The sequence below is a fragment of the Sus scrofa genome, chromosome 14 (assembly GCF_054392235.1).
Source record: "Sus scrofa isolate SSC_HxYL_T2T_F1_AM1 chromosome 14, Sscrofa_HxYL_maternal_Yorkshire_Landrace_v2.0, whole genome shotgun sequence".
Taxonomy (NCBI): domain Eukaryota; kingdom Metazoa; phylum Chordata; class Mammalia; order Artiodactyla; family Suidae; genus Sus; species Sus scrofa.
In genome coordinates, this window is record NC_139396.1 from 68,641,629 (window position 1) to 68,664,116 (window position 22,488).

At 51.6% G+C, this 22,488-nt stretch overlaps 1 protein-coding gene and 1 non-coding gene across 6 annotated transcripts; one reads left to right on the top strand and one right to left on the bottom strand.

The window, feature by feature from the left end:
- The first annotated feature begins 744 nt into the window (after window positions 1–744).
- SEC14L2 (SEC14 like lipid binding 2) lies at window positions 745–21,996 on the top strand. Of its 5 annotated transcripts, XM_005670808.3 has the most exons (12): window positions 745–854; window positions 3,229–3,304; window positions 7,492–7,535; window positions 8,339–8,398; window positions 8,652–8,840; window positions 9,885–9,980; window positions 10,117–10,177; window positions 11,076–11,159; window positions 14,192–14,298; window positions 14,381–14,520; window positions 14,654–14,823; window positions 20,418–21,996. In XM_005670808.3, the coding sequence occupies exons 1-12, from the start codon at window positions 801–803 to the stop codon at window positions 20,546–20,548; spliced, it is 1,212 nt and encodes a 403-aa protein (XP_005670865.2). In that variant the 5' UTR covers window positions 745–800; the 3' UTR covers window positions 20,549–21,996. The 5 variants fall into 5 exon arrangements, with proteins under 5 accessions (XP_005670865.2, XP_013838501.2, XP_005670872.2 ...); XM_013983047.3 differs by lacking the exon at window positions 3,229–3,304 and having other exon boundaries at window positions 745–1,535; XM_005670815.4 differs by lacking the exon at window positions 3,229–3,304.
- LOC146396642 (small nucleolar RNA U3) lies at window positions 19,544–19,755 on the bottom strand. Its single transcript, XR_014828594.1, has one exon. It is a non-coding gene; the product is annotated as a small nucleolar RNA U3 (small nucleolar RNA).
- Window positions 21,997–22,488: the final 492 nt, after the last annotated feature.

The following is a 22,488-nucleotide window of genomic DNA, read 5'->3' on the forward strand; positions in this document are numbered from 1 at the left end:
GAAGTGGAAGATGTAAGATTCACATCCAGGTTTTCTGATGTCCAGAGAGGAAGCACTCCTCCCTGCCAGCTGAGGGTGCTAGCACCTTAGGAGCCTCTATGGGAGAGCTGAGAAGGTCAGAAGCAGAGGACAGGGCACTGGGTGGAGAGATGGGGGTCTGTGCTTCCTGACCCCCTCAGCCTGCCTGCCTCACAGGTGGAGGGGAAAGGCTGTTAACACAAGCTGAGTTAGCAGAAGTGGTCCACAATTCATTGCAGGACAGGAGGAGGGCAAGGGTCCCAGAGAGAGAAGGTCAATACCACTGTCCTGGAGGCAGGTGATGGCTATACCCTGGGGAACTTGATCCCTCAGATGCACCAGGCAAACTCTCTCCCGTGTTGCGTTGCGGGGAGAGGTCCTGCATCGTGAGGACCTAATCTGAGAAGAGCTCATTAGTTAGCACCTAGGTGGGAACACTAAGGCCCAGAGAGCTCAGGTGTCTCTGCCAAGGTCACACTGTGAGCTAAGGGTAAATTTGGGACTGGAACCCAGACATCCTGTTCTGCTACTGTCCACTGGCCTCGGCCTCGGTGGCACCCCTCCGGCCTCCCGCCCAGGTCTCCCCTTCAGGAGGGCGAAGGGGGCCCTTGCACATGCTCCTGGGCCCAGCGCATCTCTGCCTACTCCTCCTCTTAGGATCCTTTAAGAGGCGGGGCTTGGCCGCCACCCGCGGCCGGCAAAAGGCTGGGACTTTACTCCGGCGGAGAACGAGTCCGTGCTCCATCAGCTGCCGCAACTGCCGCGCCGGAGCCTGAGCCACGATGAGCGGCAGAGTGGGCGATCTAAGCCCCAAGCAGAAGGAGGCACTGGCCAAGGTGAGCCCTCACCTTGGTCTGGCCCCGCTCCGGGCGGTGGCCTCGTTCCCGGGAGGCAGAGGGCTGGGAAGGGGCTGGGTGGGGGGCGACCGCCAGTCCGCGGCGGACTGCGGAGGGACCAGCAGCCGCTGCACCGAGCTACCCGCGGCCCCCACTTCCCTCCGCCCGGTGAAGGGGCCCTGAGTGAAGTTTGGCCGCCCCGGCCCTAGCCCGGAGCGAGACCTTGGCGCTGCCACCTGGGAAGAAGTGTTTGCTAGGAAAGCCCACGGCAGCTGAGGGCACAAAGGCAACGTTCATTCTCGTGAGTGGCAGCCGGGCCCGGTGGCAGGGGCAGGGCCCCAGGTTTCCTCCTACTTCTGGGAGGTTTTCCTCTAGCAGGGGCAGTGGCATGAGATAAAGGGCTCCGAGGGCTTCTTAGGAGACTTGGATGGCTCCTGCTCTTTCACCAAGTCTCTCTGCGACCTTGGGCAAAACCGGCCCTTCTCTGATCACTCCCTGAGGAAATGAATTGAAGAGATTGGACCAGATGATGTGGATGGGAGCATTTTCAAGTGCCTGGGATCCTACCGATGACTCACAGGGTTGGGGTTAGTTTGAACTGAGACCAGCTCTCCTCTGTCGTGCAACCCGGGCCTTTCCCTGGCTGGGGACTTGGGCTGATACTCATCAGAAGACAAGGAGGTAAGCCCAGCTTTACCTTGGCGCCTGGGCAGAGAAGGGACAGCAGTTTCAGAGCCGGACCCTCTCCCTGCCACTGCCACCTGGATCTCCTCTCCTGTCCTTGCAGAGAGGGGAGGTTGTTTGTTTTCTGAACTGGAGCCGATTTAGTCTGGTCTCAAGGTTTGGAGGCTCCACAGTCGGGCAGTTTTCCATTGCTCAGAAAGTGGAGGGGCAGGTGTCTCCTGCTAGAGCAGTGGGGCAGAGGCACCAGCACTGCATGGGCTTTGCCCCAGGCTGGGCCTCCCCATCCCAGGGAGGCTGGATAGGGAGGTTTCAAGTTTTACTGCTGACCTGCTGGGGAAGTCAGACAGAGAAGGGATTAGGTGGTGATTAAACTAGAAATCAGGGGCTGGGTAGGGTCCTTGGTAAAGGGTGGCTTCGGGCCAGTTTCCCTGGGGGTTTGGGAGGTGTTTGGGGGATGGGATGGTCTGAGTCCCAGGCTGACCTAGGCAAGGGGCAGAGGTGGCGGGTCCTCATTGGTTGGGTCTTTGGCTGCCCTGTAGGTCAGTGACTACAGAAAGGTGAGTGGCTGGGAGCAGGAAGCTTGGGGAGGGCACAGCTAGTGAGCAGTTGCAGGTGGGTGTAGCCATCATTGGGGTCACTGTTCACCTCTCTTGTTTGGCACTCTCTGCACTTTTCCCCTTCATGGCTTTTGGCTAGAACCCTTCCCTCCATCTGAATTGCCCTCTTGGCCCCACCTGCTGCCTTTGGGGTCCTTCATATAAATACGATTTTTTATATGAAGTCATATGAGACCACCTTCTTCTCGGCCCCAGTCAGAATCAAACTCTTCTTTTCTGCTCCCCGGCCACATTGCTCATCATTCCATCACTAAGGGGGCAGAAGACCACAGTGGAAAGAGTGCACGCATGGCCTGGGACAGACCTGGGTTTGCATCCCAGCTCTGCTAATTACTAGCTATTTCACCTTGGACGTGTTACTTGTCCTCTCTGAGCTCTGATTCTTTCATCTGTAAAATGGGAGCGATAAGACCTCTAGGGACTCTGAGTGAGGAGTAAGTGCCAAGTTTGGTGCTGGGCACATGTAAACTGACCAAAAAGCTGAAGCTTGGAGTTCCCGTCGTGGCTCAGTGGTTAACGAATCCGACTAGGAACCATGAGGTTGCGGGTTCAATCCCTGGCCTTGCTCAGTGGGTTAAGGATCCGGCATTGCCGTGAGCTGTGGTGTAGGTTGCAGATGCAGCTCGGATCCTGGGTTTCTGTGGCTCTGGTGTAGGCTGGCAGATACAGCTTCGATTAGACCCCTAGCCTGGGAACCTCCATATGCTGTGGAAGCAGCCCAAGAAATGACAAAAAGACAAAACAAAACAAAACAAAAAACAACTGAAGCTTTTACTTTGGCATGTCCCAGAGTGCCTACTGTTGCAGTTAGCTGGGGACATGTCTGCCCACCCACCACAGTGGGGTGTGTAAGTGTGCATGGCTCAGCAGGGGCAGGATCTTACTCCCTTCCTTTCTCCTGCTACCAGCTCCCACCAGCATGACAGAGTGTCCCGTGCCACCCAGATGCTCACCCAGTGTCTGTAGAGTTGACCCATGTTGAGCAGGGGTCCAGCAAAGGCCCCTGGGGAGAGTTCCGGACAGAGGGTGGCCAGGGTGGGACCTGCCACTCACCCAGCTCCCTGTCCCTACAGTTTCGGGAGAATGTCCAGGATGTGCTGCCCACCCTGCCAAATCCAGATGATCATTTTCTCCTGCGCTGGCTCCGAGGTGAGGGAAGAGGGGCTGTGGGAGGCTGGGGCAGGGGCTTGTTCTGGGTGACAGAGTGGCAGCCCCTGGAAACCCTGCCCCTGGCAAGCTCAGATTCTGGCATAATCAACCTTTAGAACCAAAAGGGTTCTTGGCAATTGTAAAACCTCCACCCTCCTATTGGGATAGATGATGACACTGAGGCTCAGAGAGGTGAAGTAACTTGTCCCAGGTCACACAGTGTTGAGCTGCAGGCAGAGAGAGGACTAGAGCCCAGGTCAGCTGACTCCCAGCCCAGTACCCTTTCCATCCACTTGAAAAATCCACTGTGTTAATAGGTGTGGGGAAACAGGTTGAGGAAAAGCTGAGAAAGACCCCGGGCTTGTGGGAAGTTAGAGGCAGAGCCAAGTTTAGAACGAGAATCTTGGCCCCTGGGAGAGGTAGCCCCCCTCTGTGGCCTATTGGGATGGCAGGCCACCTGTCACCAGCCGGCAGCTTGAAGGAGGGGCAGAGTGCACAGGGAACGCAGGAGTGGGGTGTTCAGCCTGACCTGGTTAACAAAACTCCCCTCAAGTCACTATCTGGCTCCAGAACCCCAAGTTCTACTCCAGCTCTGCCCTGGCCTAGCTCAGGCACCTGGGCCAGGGGTCAGCATCTGTTCTGGGCTCTTCTCTGGGAGAGCAGGATGAGACAGGGTGTCCTGGCTGTTGCAAGATGGGACAGGACGATGCTGTGAGTGTGATTTCTACTAGCATCCAGGTCAAACTCAACCCCATGTTCCAGCTCCTGAAATCTTTCCCTTCCTGTCTTCCTTCTCCTTACCTGTGATTCAAGTCATGTGCCACCCTCTTTGGTTCTTGTAACACACTTTTCTTTATAAAAACTTTTTTTTTTTTTTTTTTTTTTTTTTTTTTTTTTTTTTTTTTTTTTGCCAGACATAGAAATGATAGAGAAATTCCTCTCTGGTAGATTAGCAGAGATTCAGTATTGATCTAGAAGCACAGACCAAAACATTAAAGGGCAGGTCAGGGCCAATTATTTCTTTATAGACACAGACACACACACGCAGACCCTAGGAGTCTTGGGACAAGTGAAGAGATGTGTTTTCCTTTTCTGTCCAGAAACTGAACAGAGCTGGCATACTCTTGAGAGGCTGCTCACGGGCACCTACACAGGCCCCTGTGTGCCTCTGAAAGTGCCACTTGCCCTTTTCCTCCAAAAAAGCTGTGAACCACCCCCCTCCTCCTACTCAGAGAGGGTGGAGGGGCAGCAAGGGGGAGGCAGTGGGGTCATTCCACAGCTGGAGGATACTTTGGCCCAGCCTTTACTGAAGAGCTGTTGCTAGAAGGGGGTGGGTGGGGAGAGTGGAAAGACAGGGCTGCATTAAAGGGCCAGTTGCCAGATGATCAAACAAACCACCCAGCTCCCGTTAAGTGAGGGAAGTGTGGTTTCAGAGAGATGTTGAATTGAATAGCATCGCATCTTTCTTTTATCTCAGAGAAGGGCAGCCTAGGGCCCTGATGGTTTCCCAGGCACCCCAACTCCCTAGACCTGGGATAACCTCCCCTATTTTGTAGGAATATAGAAGAGAGTGTGGTCATCCTAATTTGCTAGATGAGAAAACTGATGCTCAGAGAGGGGCGGGTGCTTACCTAAAGGCACACAGAGAGTAGGAGGCAGAATCAGGGCAGCAACCTAGGGCTGCTCATTCCCAGGCCAGCATCCTCTCCACAGCTGCCCCCTGAAGCCAAGCTCTGCCTCTTCAAACAGAGGAAGTATCTCCTCTGTACTTTATTTGTGCCTCACATTTCTCTGGGTAGGAGCTCAGGCCTGGTCAGACTCTACTGTGAATTTCAATTAGGGCTTTTCTTTTCTTTGCGTTTTCTTTTCCCCTCCCTCCTTTCCTCCCTTTCTTTTTCTCCTTTTCATTCTACAGGAAACATTTGCAAGGCTCATGCCAGCCACATATCTTTCTGTGACCTGGGTGTGAGCAAGCTCTGGGTTCCTCCCATTCCCTCTTCCCCCCAACATAGGCTCAGTTTTCTGCTGGCCCCCAGGCCCCGAAGCAGGCACACAGATCTCCACTGCCAGATGATCAAACTGGGGCTGAGCTCTCGGCACCCCAGCGAGGAGGGTCAGATGGAAGATAGAACAATGAGCTGGTGGAAACCCTGTGAGCTCAGCTGGGCAGGTCTGAAACTCCTTGTTTTCCAGGACTGAGGACCCAGGCCAGCCGCTCCCAGGCCAGCTTCTCTGGCAGTGCCCTGAGCCACTCTTTGGGCTGCCCCCGCCCAGGGTGGCAGGAGCTCTGGCAGGCCTGACTCAGCAGGCCTGGGGGGAGGCATCAGGCCGGTACTGCCCGGGGCAGTGGTAACTTGGGGAGTGTCCTCAAAGACCTGGATGTGGGACCCTAGCGGATAAGAGAGCCTCCCAGAGAGAAGGCGCTCACGGTTCACGAGCACCCCTGCTTCCGAGGAAGAGGACTCCTAACAGTTCAGGGTGGCCTCCCCCCAGAGGATTCCCACCTTCAGGTCCAGCTGGGCTCCCCCATCATGATGGTGTGGCACCTCACATTTTCCGAGTGTCTCCAGCTCAGTGGATGATCAGGCCAGAGATGCGCGGTGTCTTGTCCAAGGTTAAACAGGGAGAAGGTGGAAGGGCTCTGATGCAAGCCCAGGTGATATTCCTCTGAAAGCTGCCCCTGCTGCCAGGATGGCGTGTGATGGACGCCTGTCAGAACTTCCCAGAAAGGGAGGCTGCTCGTTTCCTCAGATGTGTGTCTAGCACCCATGACGGGCATGGCATTGGTCCCCTCTCCTGATGCACCCTTTGGGTGCAGGAGAGTCGATTGGATTTCATGACAGCAGAGTCAGGGAATGTGCTCAGCCACTCCTGGAGAGCAGTGATGAAGGGACCAGTGACAGTTCACAGGGCAGCCTGTCTGGCCCAGGTTCCAGGGCTGTCAGCAAATCTGGATGAAGGTCGGAGCCACAGAGGACGCACAGCTGGGAGGGACAGTTCATAGGTCAGATGGCAAAACTGGCCAGCCTCTGGATCTCAGAAACTCTTTAAAGGATTGAAATGCACCTAACCACAGCAGGATGAAACCTGATAGGGTTAGATCCGGAAAATCACCTCACAGCACATGGGGCAGAGGCTTCACAGCAGCACAGGTGAAGAGGATTTGGAGGTTTCAGCTGACTGTAAGCTTCCCTGAGTTAAGGGTGTGGCTGTTGCCAAGAAACTTCTCAGGCTTAATTGGAGAAGGGGAGACAACACCCGTGCTCTGGACCACCCACTTCCAGAGGGGCACTGGCCAACTGGAAGACATCCAAAGGGAAGCTGATGGACTTGAAACCAAGCTGCGAAAGATGGTGAAAGGATCCATGGATGGGCAGCATGGTAGCAGGGGATAGTAGCAGCACAGAATTTTCCAGGGTTGGAAAGGCTGTCATGTGGCTGAGGAAGCACCCCCCACCCCCTCCTGGAGAGGGTCTCTGCCCAGTACAACAATGTGGGCTGAGGGCAGATGGCAGCTTGGATTGTCTGGGAGCAGGTGGCCTGGGTGGGCAGGAAGGTCTTTGTGTTCAAGCTGGAGCAGGAGAGCAGGCTGGGGTTTGTGCCTAAAATGGAGTTGGCCCAGGTGAACTCTAATTCCTAGACTTTCCAGAGACCTTGGGAAGAGGAGGGCCTTCTCTGTCTCCTAGGGTATGCGTGGGTCCTCTGGGGACATTGGCAGGGTTGACTGGAGGCACGTCACCCCTCCGTCCTACTGGGATGTTGTGCTGGCCCTGCTCCAGATTACAGGGTAGCTGTGTTCATCTTTGAACCTCGGGTCAAGCTCTCAGGACCGAATTTTAGCTGAGGAGAGTACCTTTGTGGAAGGAGAAGGCTAAATGATAAGGGGGTCCAGGGTTCACTTTCCCTGAGTGGAGATAAGACCCTTCACCTGATTGCCTTCAATCGGGTAAAATTTTTTGACCCTGAACTTGCAGCGCTGCCCCCATCTGTCCTGAACCTTGACCTGCCCTCCCTGCAAGCCCAGGGGCTGTGCTACCCCTGAAGCCCTTGGTGGACATCCTCCTCTTAGCTTCTGCATGAGGGGTTATCTGAGAGTCAGCTGGGGCCCCAGCACTGCAGCAGGGAAATCTCGCCGTCCCTGGTGCCTGGGCTGCTGGCCTAACCCTGACCATGTTTCCCTGTTACAGCAAGGAGCTTCGACCTGCAGAAGTCCGAGGCCATGCTCCGGAAGGTGAGACCCTTTTGGCTCCAAATCCTACTGTTGTCTCCATTCCCGCCCATGAGAGTCACACCATGCTTGGACTTTTGTCCACCTCTTTCCACCTGATCATAGCCTGTGGCTTATGTGAGACATCTGAGTATTAGCTGACCCCTACTGCCTTATCCTTTGGAGCAAAGTGCATTTCCTTCCCTGGAAACACAGAGCTTTCATAGTTTTGGCCAGCCAAGAATTATAAGCTGTTTTGCTGAGATCTCTGCAAGAGGCAGTTCCTTCTTTTCTGTTCCTGCTGGTTGCCTTCTCATGACTTACCTGTGGTCTGGAGATGCATGCTGTCACCCATTGCTCGATGCCTATTAAGGACTGGCCCTACTTTTTTTTTGGTGTGGGGGGGGGACACTGCACCCCCAGCATGTAGAAGTTCCCAGGCCAGGGACTGAATCCAAGTCACAGCAGTGACCATGCCTTATCCTTAATCATTAGGCCACCAGGGAACTCCTAACCCTGCCTTTTTTTTTTTTTTTTGGTCTTTTTTTGTCTTTTTAGGGCTGCACCCACGGCATATGGAGGTTCCCAGGCTAGGGGTCTAATCAAAGTTGTAACCGCCGGCCTATGCCACAGCCACAGCAACACCAGATCCGAACCATGTCTGTGACCTACACCCCAGCTCACGGCAATGCCAGATCCTTGACCTGCTGAGTGAGGCCAAGGATCGAACCCACAACCTCATGGTTCCTAGTCAGATTTGCCTCCACTGCGCCACGATGGGAACTCCCTGACTCCGCTTTTTGAGAGCTCTGATTGTATGTTTGCAGCATGTGGAGTTCCGAAAGCAGAAGGACATCGACAACATCTTGAACTGGCAGCCTCCAGAGGTGAGGACAGGTGACCCCCCCCCACACTCCTAGGTTAGGTCTGTTAGGCCCATAATCTGTGTCCTGGGTCCACGGGTCAGGGACTCTCAAAGAAAAGGTCTGACAATGCCGTGTGAGCCCTCTTGGTTCCCAGAGTGGGTATCCATTGGCATCCACGGGAGGACGAATCCAAGGGAAGGTCCTAGATGGACACAGGGAGGGTGTGGCTGCCCTGGGCCTGCTGACCAGGGGCTCCCTCTCTGTCTTGGCTCAGGTGATCCAGCAGTATCTGTCAGGGGGCCTGTGTGGCTATGACCTGGACGGCTGTCCCGTCTGGTATGATGTCATTGGACCTCTGGATGCCAAGGGTCTGCTCCTCTCAGCCACCAAACAGGACCTGCTCAGGACCAAGATGCGGGACTGCGAGCTGATTCAGAGGGAGTGTGCCTGCCAGACCGAAAAGGTGAGTGGACTGGCACGGAGGAAGAGGAGTCACTTAGAGTGGAGGCATTTGGGTAGAAGCTGGGATGTCACACAGAACTTTAAGCACAGCTTCAGGGCCAAGGCCCAGACATTTTGGATTTCCCAGACCAGTGAAATTTCAGTTTTAGGGCCTGACCTATGTTGCCAAATTTTAATTTGTCCAAGTAAGGTTTTAGAAAAAAACATATCATCCATTATTGTCATAATTAACCCCAAAACTATAGGGGCGGCATGATCTCAGAATAAAAGGCAGTCCTTTAAATTGAATAAAATTCAGCTTCATAAAAAACAGACTACATTACTGTTATTTCTCTCCTGTATCTGGTCGCCAGTGGGGTCTTTGTCTGGGGCCACCCTATTGTTGGGCAGGTATTTGGGTGCCGCTGGTGTCTATGAGCTCAGATTCTGTGCTTCCCTAGCTTTGAACTCAGAGATGAGGACAGCTGATTCTCTTACTGAACAAAGGCTGGAGAGCAAGCCTGAGGCCCCTACAATCCTCTCTTTCCTTCCTCTTTGGCAGTTGGAAAGATCCTGGGAAACGATGTGATACATTTGGGGACATTTCAACAGTGTCATCCACATTCACAGGGAGCCTCCTGTGTGGAGAGGCCCTGCTGGACTGGGGATGCAGGGAAGCATTAGACGAGGACACACCTTAAGGACTTAGGTTGGACAGAGAGCATCTGTGCCTACAAGACGAGTGGCTACATGGGGTACAGAAAAGCGGGGAGCTGTGGGTCAGACTACAGTACAGAAGGGATCTCAGGTGTAGTCTGGGTCCACTCAGTTGTTTACTGGATGAGAACACAGAGGTCTAGACAGGAAGAGTGACTTGTCTAGGCCATAATTCCGACCTGGGGTAATTATCTCAATTTGGAAAATCTAAGATATGCCCTGCCCGGATTTGGTTGATCTGGTTGCAGTATGGGCATGAGGTACAATTAGCATTTTCCCTGAAGCCTGGTGGGCTTCTGCAGGGTGGGGGCAGCCTGATGTGACTGTCTGCTCCTCTGTCCCCCCCCAGACAGGGAAGAAGATAGAGACTGTCACCCTGATTTACGACTGCGAGGGGCTTGGCCTTAAGCATCTCTGGAAGCCAGCTGTGGAGGCCTATGGAGAGGTGCAGGCCAGGGCGGGGTGGCGGAGGGGCTCCTCTCCTAGGAGGCCCTTTGTGGGGCGGGGGGAGCGGGAAGCTGAGCCCCTCTCCCTGGCACAGAGTTCTGAGCCCGCTGGATTCAGTGATTTTCTTTCTATAGTTTCTCTGCATGTTTGAGGAAAATTATCCTGAGACACTGAAGCGTCTTTTTGTTGTTAAAGGTAAGTTGGGAACTACCTGTGATGACGCCAAATGGGAAACAGGGGCCAAAAATATTACTGGACAGATTCAAGAGAGTAAGACAGAATGAGCCAAAGTGGAGAGGGGTTGGGTTTTTTTTGTTTTTTGTTTTTTGTTTTTGTTTTTTAAGGCCACACCTGCGGCATGTGAAAGTTCTCAGGGTAGAGGTAAAATTGGGGCTATAGCTGCTGGTCTATGCCACAGCCACAACAACGTGGGATCTGAGCCAAAAGCTCATGGAAATGCCCGATCCCCGACCCACTGAGTGAGGCCAGGGATCGAACCTGCATCCTCATGGATTCTAGTTGGATTGTTTCCGCTGCGCCACAATGGGAGCTCTGGGAGGGTGTCTTAGGACGTGTTCACAGGCTGCTTTATTTTTATTTATTTATTTATTGTCTTTTTTTGTTTTTTCTAGGGCCACACCCACGGCAAATGGAGGTTCCCAGGCTGGTGGTCCAATCGGAGCTGTAGCCACTGGCCTATGCCAGAGCCACAGCAACGTGGGATCTGAGCCACATCTGCGACCTACACCACAGGTCACGGCAACACCAGATCCTTAACCCACTGAGTGAGCCCAGGAATCAAACCCACAACCTCATGGTTCCTAGTCGGATTCGTTAACCACTGAGCCACGATGGGAACTCCCGCAGGCTGCTTTATGATTCACACAGCTTTTTGCATTTGAGCTGTCAGCCAGCTGAGCTGGGAAGACCATTCCCACTGCACAGATGGGGAAGCCGGGCCTCACACCCAGGCTGCCTTGTGGGCTCCATGGCACTAGGGAGCATGCAGCCCGATCCCTGGGGGCTGTGGGGACACTCTCAGGAACAAAGTGGGCACTGCTCCCGGCCTCACATGGCCTCCTCTCTGTTCTAGCCCCCAAGCTGTTTCCTGTAGCCTATAACCTCATCAAACCCTTCCTGAGTGAGGATACTCGTAAGAAGATCAATGTCCTGGGGGGTGAGTATCCCAGACTCCCCTTCCCTGCCCCGCATGGCTGTGGCTCTGCTGCGGGTGGAGTGGTGTTGAAGGAGCAGACAGACCCACCAAGGCAAAAGCTCCCTCTGCTGGTTTAGTAGCATCGGGACCCAGGAGCAGGGTGGGGCTGGGCCAGGGTCTTCAGGTTTTCATAAGAACTCTTTCTCTCAGACACTCTGGAGGAAATTCAAAGATGAGTGAAATGCCAGTCCTTGTCCTCAGGGAGCTTGCAGTGAAACAGGAGAGAGATCTTTAGAGAGAAAGCTGGGACACAAACTAGAAAAGGCATGGAGAGGGGGCCATGGTCACAGGAGCAGACTTAGTTTTCAGCTGGGGACAGGTATGCATGGTCACCTGCTGTGTGCCTGACCCTGGATTAAGTGCCAAGGCCGCAAAGGTAATACAGAGTCCCTTAAAGAGCTTGTGGCCTCTTGGGGAAGGGAGACACAAACAGATGTAGATCAGTGTGAGATGTTACATATAAGAGAGGCTACACAGTGGGGGTGCCCTCCCTCCACCCTCCCCCAGCCTGACCTGGGGAGGGGGTGACGCCTCCCTCAGCTGCCAGCTACAGAATGAATAAGGCAGCCAATGAAGTGAGGCAGGAAGCTGTTGGGCAATAAGAAGCACATTGAGCAGAGCCCTTACATACCGTGGCACAGGCAGTTGTAGAGCGTACTGCGGGATGTGGCAAGAGATGGGAGCCAGGAGCCGGTGGCAGAGAATCCAGGGCACTGTGCTGGGGAGCTGGAACGTGACTCTACAGCCCCTGAGCCAGAGGCTACCAGAATCTGATTCTCAGCTGATTGTGAAGGGCAGATAGTAGTTTGCACACTGCGGCCACAGTCCACGCACCAGGTATTGCCAGGCTGAGCTGGGGCAAGGGTGGATGGGCTAGAGAGAGGATGGATTCCAGGCTTCTGTAGGAAGTGGAACAGCAGAACTCAGTTGACTGGATGTAGGAAGGGAGGAGGAGAAGTCTAGAATGGCTCCCTCGTGTCTGGCATGAGTGACTGAGTATTGCAGTCACTCTGGTGCAGTTAGTTCAACTGGGGAATAATACAACCAGAAGGATAAGCTTGAACTTGAGTTTGACGGGGTCTGTGAGATGGACAGATGTTGGGGGTCCTTGAGCCTGAAGTTTTGGGGCAAACTCCAGTCTGGAGATTTGGGGTTTATCAGATAAAGAGGCAGAGGCTGAAACCTCTAGAGGAGATAAGACTCATAGAACCGAGGCTGAAGCCTGGGGGAATATCCAGGCTCAAAAGCAGAGAAAAGAGAAGCCCACCAGGGAGATCAAGAACTGAATGGTAAGATTGGTGGGGAAGCAGGTCGATAGGGATTGGCTAGGCAGGGGAGCAGGAGAACATCAGGTGACAAGAGAAGGCCAGCAAGGAAGATGCCCAGGAATCAAGTCCAACAGGGACAGGCAGGAATTGAGTTTTGCTGGAGTGTGATGTGGAGTGGCTGGAGAAAAGCCTAGAAAGGTAGAGTGGGACTGGCCCGTGGATGGCTCAGTGCCACCTATGAAGTTGAACTGAGGGGTAGGGAATTCTGAAAGTTTCTCAGTGTTCACCTTCAGGCACCATATTGAAAGTGGAGGTTTTCCAAACGTGTACTGAGCCCTGGGAGTGGTTCAAGGCAGTCTGGAAAGCACAGAACTTCCGGGTGCTGGTCCTGGCTCTAGCAGCAGCAAGTTCTGTCCTTGTTGCCTCAGTTCCTTCCTCTGTAGGATGGGAAGAATCCTCCTGGCCTCATTCCAACCCTCCAGCTAAAGCTGGGGGAAGAAACACAAAATCTGAGCAAAAGGATCTGATGATTTTTGGCTTTCCTGCAGCTGCCACCCACCATGGGCACGAGCTGGTTTGGTTTCCTGGCAGCGGAGCTGTGGAGGCCGTTCAGTCTGTTCCCCCACCCACACCTGAAACCTTTTCAACCAAACCTGCCTCAGGCTGAGGCAGAACAGGATCTTCAATAGAGGAGGGAAGAAATTCACTCTGGGCTGGTCATTGGAGGTTAGCACAGATTAAAGCACCCCGAGACCACTGGCAATGTCCCTCGAGTTGCATGGTCACAGGTTCCTAGAAATCTGAGGGCTGGGAGACCCTGGGCCATCCCTGTGGGTTTCCAGGCAGCACCAGCCACAGAAGATGCTGGGTGGTACATAGTCAGCAGGGAAAAGTTTCCAGTAACAAAATATTGACCATGGCTGACACTTGTTTAGGAATCTGGAATGGCAAAGAAGTGGATCTCAGCATTGGTTGCACTTGAGGCAAACTTTCTCCTAGCCGGGAAAGGGCTGGTTATTAAAAAAAAAAAAAAAATACAGGAATTTAAAAAAGCCAAACCACTGGTAACCAAAAAGCCTGAAAAACAAGAGCAAAAGTGACACTGTGGCTGGGATTAAGCCAAGGGAATATCTTTAAGGGGTCGCTCTGCGGTGTTGCATTCACACAGTAAGTCACGACTGGGCACAGTAGGTGACAGTGGGGGACCAGATGCATGGTCACATCCTCACGCTCAGTCTAACAGGGCAGATCACATAGATGCAGGTGCTCCTGCCTGCCCCAGGGACTGTTCCCTCTGCGTGGAATGCCCTTCACTCTTTTGTTCCTCCTGCTTGTACTTCAGATGTTTGCATCCTCTTCCTGGGAGTTATAATACACTCTTAAATGGGAAGGGCACTTTAAAGTTTATAATAAACACCCTCTCAAGTCCTTAGTTCACTTCACTCCCAGAATAACCTTACAGGGCTGGAGGACTTAGGCTGAGAAAGAAGTGATTTGCCTCCCGTCACTCAGCTGGCCAGTGGCAATGGGGACAGGACCCCAGGTCTCCTGCTTCCCGCTCCAGAGCCAGGCAGTCCTCTGGGTGATGGATCCTCTCAAACCCCCTGTGTTTTGTGTGTGTGTGCCAACAGGCTTTTCCGCCTCTTCTGTGTAGATTGCCAGGGGCTGTGATGAAATCCTGCCTAGCGGTGATTCTTTTTTCTCCTTCCTTCCCTCTCCTGCTAGCAAACTGGAAGGAGGTTTTACTGAAATATATCAGCCCTGACCAGGTGCCTGTGGAGTATGGGGGTACCATGACTGACCCTGATGGAGACCCCAAGTGTAAATCCAAGGTATGGGCTGCCAGGGACCAGAGGTGACCAGGGACGCCTGACTCCAATGCACAGTCCAGCTCAGTCTGTGCTCTGCTTCTAGATCAATTATGGAGGTGACATCCCCAAGAAGTATTACGTGCGAGACCAGGTGAAACAGCACTATGAGCACAGTGTACAGATTTCCCGGGGCTCCTCTCACCAAGTGGAATATGAGATCCTCTTCCCAGGCTGCGTCCTCAGGTGGGGTTCTAGACCTTTTCAGGAGACCCAGGTACCAGTGGGTGGACTGGCATGGAAGAAATCCTGGTAGCAGGGCCCCAGATTGGGCATGTGCAGATGGAATCACATCTAAATTGGTGGGTATCCCATGCAGGTGGCAATTCATGTCAGATGGTTCAGACATCGGTTTTGGGATTTTCCTGAAGACCAAGATGGGAGAACGGCAGCGGGCCGGGGAGATGACAGAGGTGCTGGCCAGCCAGAGGTACAATGCCCACCTGGTCCCTGAGGACGGGACCCTCACCTGCAGCAATCCTGGCATCTGTAAGTAGCTTTGTCATGGCTAGAAGCCCCTGCCCTAGCTGTGGGATTTAGACTCTCAGACTGTGAGAACTAGAAGTAGAGTTCCATCAGTTCAACCTTTCCTTGCATAGGTGAGGAAACCTAGGCCTGAGGAGGTGAGATGACAGGCTCAGGGTGACCTAGCTGGTTAACAGCAGGGCAGGACTCTGACCTGATGCTCCCAGGTATAGGTGAGTCACAGTGCTAGGTGATCACAGGGATTTAGAATGTCTGCTCTCTGGTCCAGGTCTAACTGGGACCATGGCTGTCAGACAGTTCCTAGCAGAGTCCCCTCCCCATATGACAGGGGCAGAACTGGTTGAGGAGGTGTAGGGATCACAGGGTGAGCAAAGTGCTGACAAGCCCAGCCTTGATTCCGCTGAGCTACGCTCATCTCCGAGTTGATCAAAAAATAGGAACAGAAGATGAAGTTGATCCAAGAGGAATAAGAATGGCAAATAGGCATTTGAAAAGGTCTTCAGCCTCACTTAGCTTTGCAATATCGATTAAAATTCCCTTTGACTCAGCAATTCTACCTCTGAAAATCTATCCTACAGAAATATTTACACAAAGACACAAAGATATAGGTACATGGATGTACCTTGGGAACATCCTTGGGACAGCTTGGGAAACTGGCAATAAACTAAATGGCCTTAAGAAGGTCTTGTTAAATAAGTTATGGTCCAGCCATACAATGGAATACAGTATATCCACTAAAGAGAATAAACTGACATGCAAAAGGTCTGATATATGTTTTAAAAAAATTAAAGCCTTAGACACAGCGTATATGGTATATACTCACTTTGGTTTAAAAAAAAAAAGTAAAAAAGGATTCTGGGGACTCTATGCTAACACCAACAGTGGTTATCTCTTGGGTGGGAGGAAGCTTATAGAGAGGGCTTTCATTTTTTTTTATACTGGTTCTACAAATATAGCTCACTTTACAAAGAACAGGTGCTACCTTTATAAGTGGAAAAACCACACACACACACACAACCCCCATCAAATCTCCAGTTTTCTTCCTATTTGAGCCAAGGGGCCATGCATGGAAAATCAGTTACAGCAAGGGCTTTGTTGTTGAGCTGAGATGGACTTGACCACTGATTAGTCCTTAGGCAAGTGACTTAGCCTCCCTAAGCTTCAGCTTCCTGATTGCTACAATGGGGATCAAGTTCTCTACCTCACAGGGAAAACTGATGATGAAACCTGATGAGGTCTGTGCAGCACTCAGTGCACTGTGGCCGCCATTGTTATTATTATTAGGGCAAGACCTGGGGGAGAAGGGCCATTGGGAGCTAGTGCCAGAGATGGAGAAGCCCTTCACCCCATTACCACAGCAACACTGCCTGGAGATCTGAACTAGCTCTACAGATGTCTCGGCCTCCGTACTTGGCCACACCATTGCCCCAGCTTCAGATCCTGCGCCCTCCCCCACAGCCCAGGCAACCTTCAGTCTCAACCACCTCCTCCTCACAGATGCTCTGGTTCCCCAGAGAAGTATTCTTGTTAGTAAGCTGCCAGGTCTTGAGGGAGAAGGCGTATACTGTGTGTGTGCTTCATCATGAACAAGGCTGAGCACCAGCCCAGACACTGTCATCCTTGAAGCATAAAGCATTTTGTACATCTAAGCTTGAATTTCTTTTTTTTCTTTTTGCTTTTTTCAGGGCCACACCTGCGGCATATGGGAGTTCCCAGGCTAGAGGTGGAATCGGAGCTACAGTTGCTGGCCTACGCCACAGCCACAGCAACTTGGGATCCAAGGCACATCGGTGACCTACATCACAGCTCACGGCAACATCGGATCCTTAACCCACTGAGTGAGGCCAGAGATCGAACCTACATCCTCATGGATCCTAGTCGGGCTCGTTAACCGCTGATCTATGAAGGGAACTCCCTTGAATTTCTTTTTTGAAGGACAGGGGAAGCTGAGGCATAGAGAGGGGATGTTATCTTTCCCACAGAGCATCGTGCAAAGACATCAAGAGACAGAGACACAAGAGAATCGTAGGGTCCTGGTGCAGGATCTCTTGGCCATAGACTACCCTTGAGATGATCATGTCTATCCCTGATGTGACAGAGGAGAGAGCAGGGTCCCAGACCAGGGAGGTCATTTCCCTAAGCTCAGTAGCAGAGCCCAACCCATTTCCCAGCACTCCCCGCTAGCTCTAGGTAGTACCACCTAGGTCCATGAACTTTTTAACATAATCAAGCTTATGCTTGCAAATCCCAAATGTTTGTTCCTCTCGAATATATTCCTGGGTGGAATGTTGATCTGCCTGGGGTCTTGACTGGGAGCTGTTTATCGTCCATTCTTGGGAGGCACAGAATCAGGTCACAGCATCCATGCCCCTGCCCAGGTGTAAAGACAATGAGGTAGGATTGGCTGCTGCCTAGGCCAATCACAGCTAACTCAGGTTAGCTGTGAGCCCAGTGAGAACTCAGTGTTGGGTTATAAGCTCACTTGTGGGAGGGTGATGCCCTTGGGGAACCAGGTGACCCCCTGCAAAGTGGAACATGATCACCTCGTGGAGAAATGAAAACTCTGTGCCAGCCTACCAGGAGAGAGCCCTTGAACCCTTGGGGCTGTCCTGGTCCTTGCCTAGGTGTAATCAGTTCCTATAGAGGAGAATTAAAGTGTGAATTGATTCTACTTTTTTTATTTCCAACTAATATTTCCTGAGGTTGTGAGTGTAGAATGTTCTGCTAGGGAAGAAAAGGACTCAGAGAAAAAGAGCTGGACTTTGTCAAGAGCATACATCGTGGCCTCTAAGAGCTGAAGCACGTGTGAAGGCTCCATGGCCCAGCTGGGTGCCAGGAGACCCAACTTCTGAGTCCAGCTTTGCCTGTAGCGTTTTGAGCAAGTGTCTCTAAATAATTAGATTTTGCTCTCTTTTTCCTTAAAATGAGGGGCGTGAGCTAGAGCAGATCTTAATATGGGGTCTGTGACTCCCCAGAGCAGTGATTCTAACTTTTAAAGACCAAACACCTCCCTTTTATAATAGTGTCTAATGTCTCTACCATTCTGAAATGAAATTCATAGATAGTATAAATCACCTACACATGACTAAAAAGGTCAATATACTCTTCTCTCTGGACTGTAAAAGAGAAATAAAAGGACACTAATTTAGAATATACATGTTTTCTCCAATACACAGATGAGAGGGCCCGTTACCCCCAGCACCTCTTCTCTTTAGAATGGTAACTTTCCCCTTGGAAAACACTGCTTGATGAGCTCCGTGGGGTCTGAAACTCTATGCTTTAATCAGATTCTCAAGGGGGTCAGTTCCCCAACAAAAGTGAAGGCACCTTAGCCTAGAGGATCTCTGGGGGCTCTACAAGCCTCTGAGTACATGGTTAGTGTCAAAGTGAACCACTGCAGTTTATGAACCACTTCCCTCAGGCCTGGGCCACAGAACAGCCCCTTCCTTGTTTCTGAGGGCAGAATGTCATGCTAGGCAGTCTCATTCCTAGTGCTTGGTCCAAGGAGCTCAAAGACTTCTCCTCCAGCACTGACTCTGGTTGCTAAGGCCCTGTCATCCAGGGCAGAGAGGAAGCTTTTCTCTTTCCAGAGGTACCACTAGTCCTGAAAGACCTCAGCACAGAGAGAAAATTGTTGACCCTTCCTCACTTCACACCATGAGGAAAGGATTGTTGGGGTTTCTGCCCTCAGTCTAAACTGTGCATTTTATCCAGGGGCAGTAAAGGGGAAAAATTAGGTCTTAGGGTTAAAGACGCAGATTTTTGTTTTTGTTTTTTGGAGGCTGGGAAAAGTGAGAGAAGACTGTATAGGGAAAGAGCGGAGCTAGTGTTTTTGTGTTCACACTGTGTTCTTTTAAAGGGGTGTTTGACTGAAATAGAACAACTTCCCCAAAAAATAGAAGGGCTAGATTAAAAGCAGCCTAGTTCTCAGCCAAGGCTCGGAAGCCTTCTCTGCCAACTGCATGCCCATTTTCTCTCCCCAGAGGAAATCACTAACAGGTCTTGTCTATTATCCTACCACATATTTTCCATACCGTTAGAAGCATTACATGTTTTCATAATATACAAGACATGAACCCACACATGTACATTCATAGGAATTATATCTGTCATTCCGTGTAGAGTTGAAAGAATTTTGAAACTAAAACTTGTCAATGTAGGTAGATCAAGTAAAAATGCCAAAAAATTTTACATATATTAACAAAAATATTTACAAACTTTCTGCAACTTGCCTTTTTTTGGCCCAAGGATATATTGTCAACATTTTCTCTAGTCACTTCTTATGAAGCTTACCTCTTTCTTTTTATATAGAATAGTATTTCATCATCTGGATTGCAATAAATACTTCTAAAGCCATTCTTCATTGAACATTGAGTTTTCCTCATCTTTTATTATTACAAACAGGTGTGCATTAAGCATCTATCTCCATTTATCTTTCTGTGGGGTAAATTCCTGGTTCAGAAAGTTTGCATATTTTACCTTTCATCAGAAACTGAACAGGGCTGGACTTTCCAGGGCCCAGGTCAGGCAGCAATGGAGATCAGAGGGTAATTCCAGCTCTATCCCTTTCTTACTGTGTGACAGCGTCCTCCTTTTTATATAAAATAGGACTAATGCTGAACCTAAGAGTTACTGTGAACAGCCTATATAGATTGCCAACCCAGTGCTGAGACACAGAAAGAGCCATTGTTACTACTACTATTATTATTATTTTTATCACAAAACCACTCAGACGGTGTTCTCCCTCTTACTCTCTCAAAGAGAGAGAAGAATGATCATCAAAGGCAAGTGGCAGCTGCAGAAGCAACAACAACTGCTGGCTTCATGCTCAGGAGAGAACACCACGCCTCCTCCTCATGGTTTCCGGCGCTCTACACGTTCAGAGAAACTTCTCTAGTCACAAACTATAGAAATGGTCCCTGAAAGTATAGTCTTACTACTACTATATTATTATTATAACAACACTGCTACTACTAATTCTATCCCCCTTTCAAGACCCAGTTTAAGCTCTAGCTTCTTTAAAAAGCCTTTCACATGACATTAGTCTATGGGGCCCCCTCCTTTCAAGCTATTGCAGACTGTCTCTGACACTCATCTGGCCCTTGGCATGTTCTTATATTGTTTTCTCTCCATAAACATCTTTTTATTTTTATTTTATTTTTATTTTTTGGTCTTTTTGCCTTTTCTAGGGCCGCTCCTGCAGCCTATGGAGGTTCCCAGGCTAGGGGTCTAATCGGAGCTGTAGCCGCTGTCCTACACCACAGCCACAGCAACGCCAGATCCGAGCCTTGTCTGCGACCTATACCACAGCTCATGGCAACGCCGGATCCTTAACCCACTGAGGGAGGCCAGGGATTGAACCCACAACCTCATGGTTCCTAGTCAGATTCATTAACCACTGAACCACAACAGGAACTCCTCTCTCCATAAACATCTTGTAACACAGCTAGACTAGGTTTCAGAAGGTGAAGGACCATTGGTTATGTCACTTTCATCCTCATTACCTGTCACAGTGCCTTTGCTCCATCAACAAAAAATCGCTGTCACTAAGCTCTGTCAGAATTGCCTGAATGTGTTTGTTTTTTTACCCCTCGCAGATGTCCTACGGTTTGACAACACCTACAGCTTCATTCATGCAAAGAAGGTCAGTTTCACTGTGGAGGTCCTGCTTCCAGACAAAGCCTCAGAAGAGAAGATGAAACAGCTGGGGGAAGCCACCCCAAAGTAATGCCTCCTCCCACAGCAGGCCTGGCTCCCTCAGTGTCTTCTTGTCAGTTTCTATCCCTTGCAGCAGTCATTTTCCCAGCACTCTCATGCCCAAAGAGAAACTGGGCTAGAAAAAAGACCTCAGGGCTGGATCTGGGAAGCCTTCATTTCAGAATTAGGAAGAGGGAGAGTAGCTGGAGTGGCTCTCTTTGCCTCTCAAATTACTAAGGAGTCCCCAAGGGCTGGGCATATGTGATAGCATATGTCTTGTTAGCTATGCCAATTTCACCTGTCCAGTGACAGCTGAGACAAGAAGCAGGGGGCAGGACCATGGGGTGGCAGGGAAGAAATCAGGTAAAAGGGGAAAGATTGAGGCCTAACACTTAGGGAAGCCAGCTGCAGGGTAAGAACTTGCCTCTGGAAGAACATGTAAGTCTAGATCATAGTGAGGAGTAGCAAGGTAGCCGGTTGCTAGTGTTATCTTGGGGGTCTGAGGCTCTTCTGAACTTTGTATCACCAAGGCTGGGATCTTTTGGCTTTTCCCAGGTTTTAGGAGGTGGCCTGAGTCAGCACAGATCTTCCCATTCAGGGACAGACAGGCAGGCCTCACCCTCACCTTGAGGAAATCAGCAACCCCTGGGTCCCACTGGATACATCTTTAATTACTAATGATTGTCAGTGACTCAAGAGCTTCCTGGGACAATAAGCTTTGGTACCCAGCCACTGTCCTCCAATGCAAACAAAGCCCAGGGAAGTTGCCTCCACGGATTCCCAGCTCCGTGAAGGGCCAGGGAGGCTGAGGTGGTCCTGAAGCTTCCACTCGTTTTCAGTGCTGCCAGCCTCTCTAAAATTACCTCTTCCTGTGAGCACCCATACAAAAGCGACAAGTGGGATCAATACAGTAGATCTCAGTGAGGGCATTTCCCATTCTGAGTCTCCCAGGGTGTCCGACCAGAGCAAGGCCTTGCTGGTCCCGTCTCTGGGAGGCCTGCGGTGGGTGCAGTGGGTTCCTGTGCCTGTAGGTGCTGCTGCCCCAGCACGAGGCCAAAGGCCGGGCCAGCACCGGGCAGAGCCAGGGGCTGGGGGCAGCCAGAGAGCCTCGCAGGCCCCCAGCTCCTCCTTCCACAATGACAGGGTGGGGGTGGGGGGAACAGACCTTGCGGCAATCACAGCTCTCCACTCAATCCCACATTCTGCAAACGAACACCAGGCCTTGGATTGCACAGAACCCGAGAAGGCGGTCCCGCCTGGGCCCTCGTGGGCATTCCCTCCCTTCAGAAACCCAGACCCTGGCCCAGCCTGGGGAGAGGTCTGGCGAAGCAGATGGAGGAGGAAGGGGCAAGGCTGGCGCTGACAGGATGGCCCGAGGCCGCGCGGGAGCCCCAGTCAGACTCTTCAGGACATCCTGACCTTGGTTTACAACGCTCTGTTAGGAAAATTAACCCAATGAATAAAGCAATGTTCAGTGCACGGGGAGTAGCAGTCAGTGACCTCCGCCTCGCTCTTCGCGGTCCCTCAGTCAAACCTCCACTTTAGGAGCCCAGCGTTTACCCGCTACTAAGCGGGGCGCATGTGCAAAAACAGCCCGCTGCTTAAGCGCTTTCTCACGGCGCCGGGATGGCCAGCTTGCCTCCTGATTGGCCCAGGCCGCATCTTCCGCCATTTTTGCTGAGGGCACTAAGTGTACTCCTGACTTCCTTTACCGTCAGAGCGGAGGCTCCGCCCCACTCGGGCTTCTCAGGGCAAGCTAACAAGTGCGGGTTTGGCGAGTCCTTGCAGCGCTTGCGGCAGGCCCGGAGTGGGAGGTTGGCTGAGAAGCAACGGTCACGTGGTGTTAGGGACCGTCTCCCAATTCCGCGCGTGCACTGCCAGTATTTCCGGGGCTAGGGATCAGCTTGGGCTCCGAAACAAGCTTCCTGCCAGATCACCAATGAACTGGCTGCCTTATAAGATCCCACCAAA

Coding starts and splice junctions, on each gene's coding strand:
- SEC14L2 (XM_005670808.3), top strand. CDS start 801: ATGAGCGGCAGAGTGGGCGATCTAAGCCCCAAGCAGAAGGAGGCACTG. Junction 855..3,228: donor AGAAGGAGGCACTGGCCAAG/GTGAGCCCTCAC, acceptor CTGTCCCTACAG/TTTCGGGAGAATGTCCAGGA. Junction 7,536..8,338: donor CCGAGGCCATGCTCCGGAAG/GTGAGACCCTTT, acceptor GTATGTTTGCAG/CATGTGGAGTTCCGAAAGCA.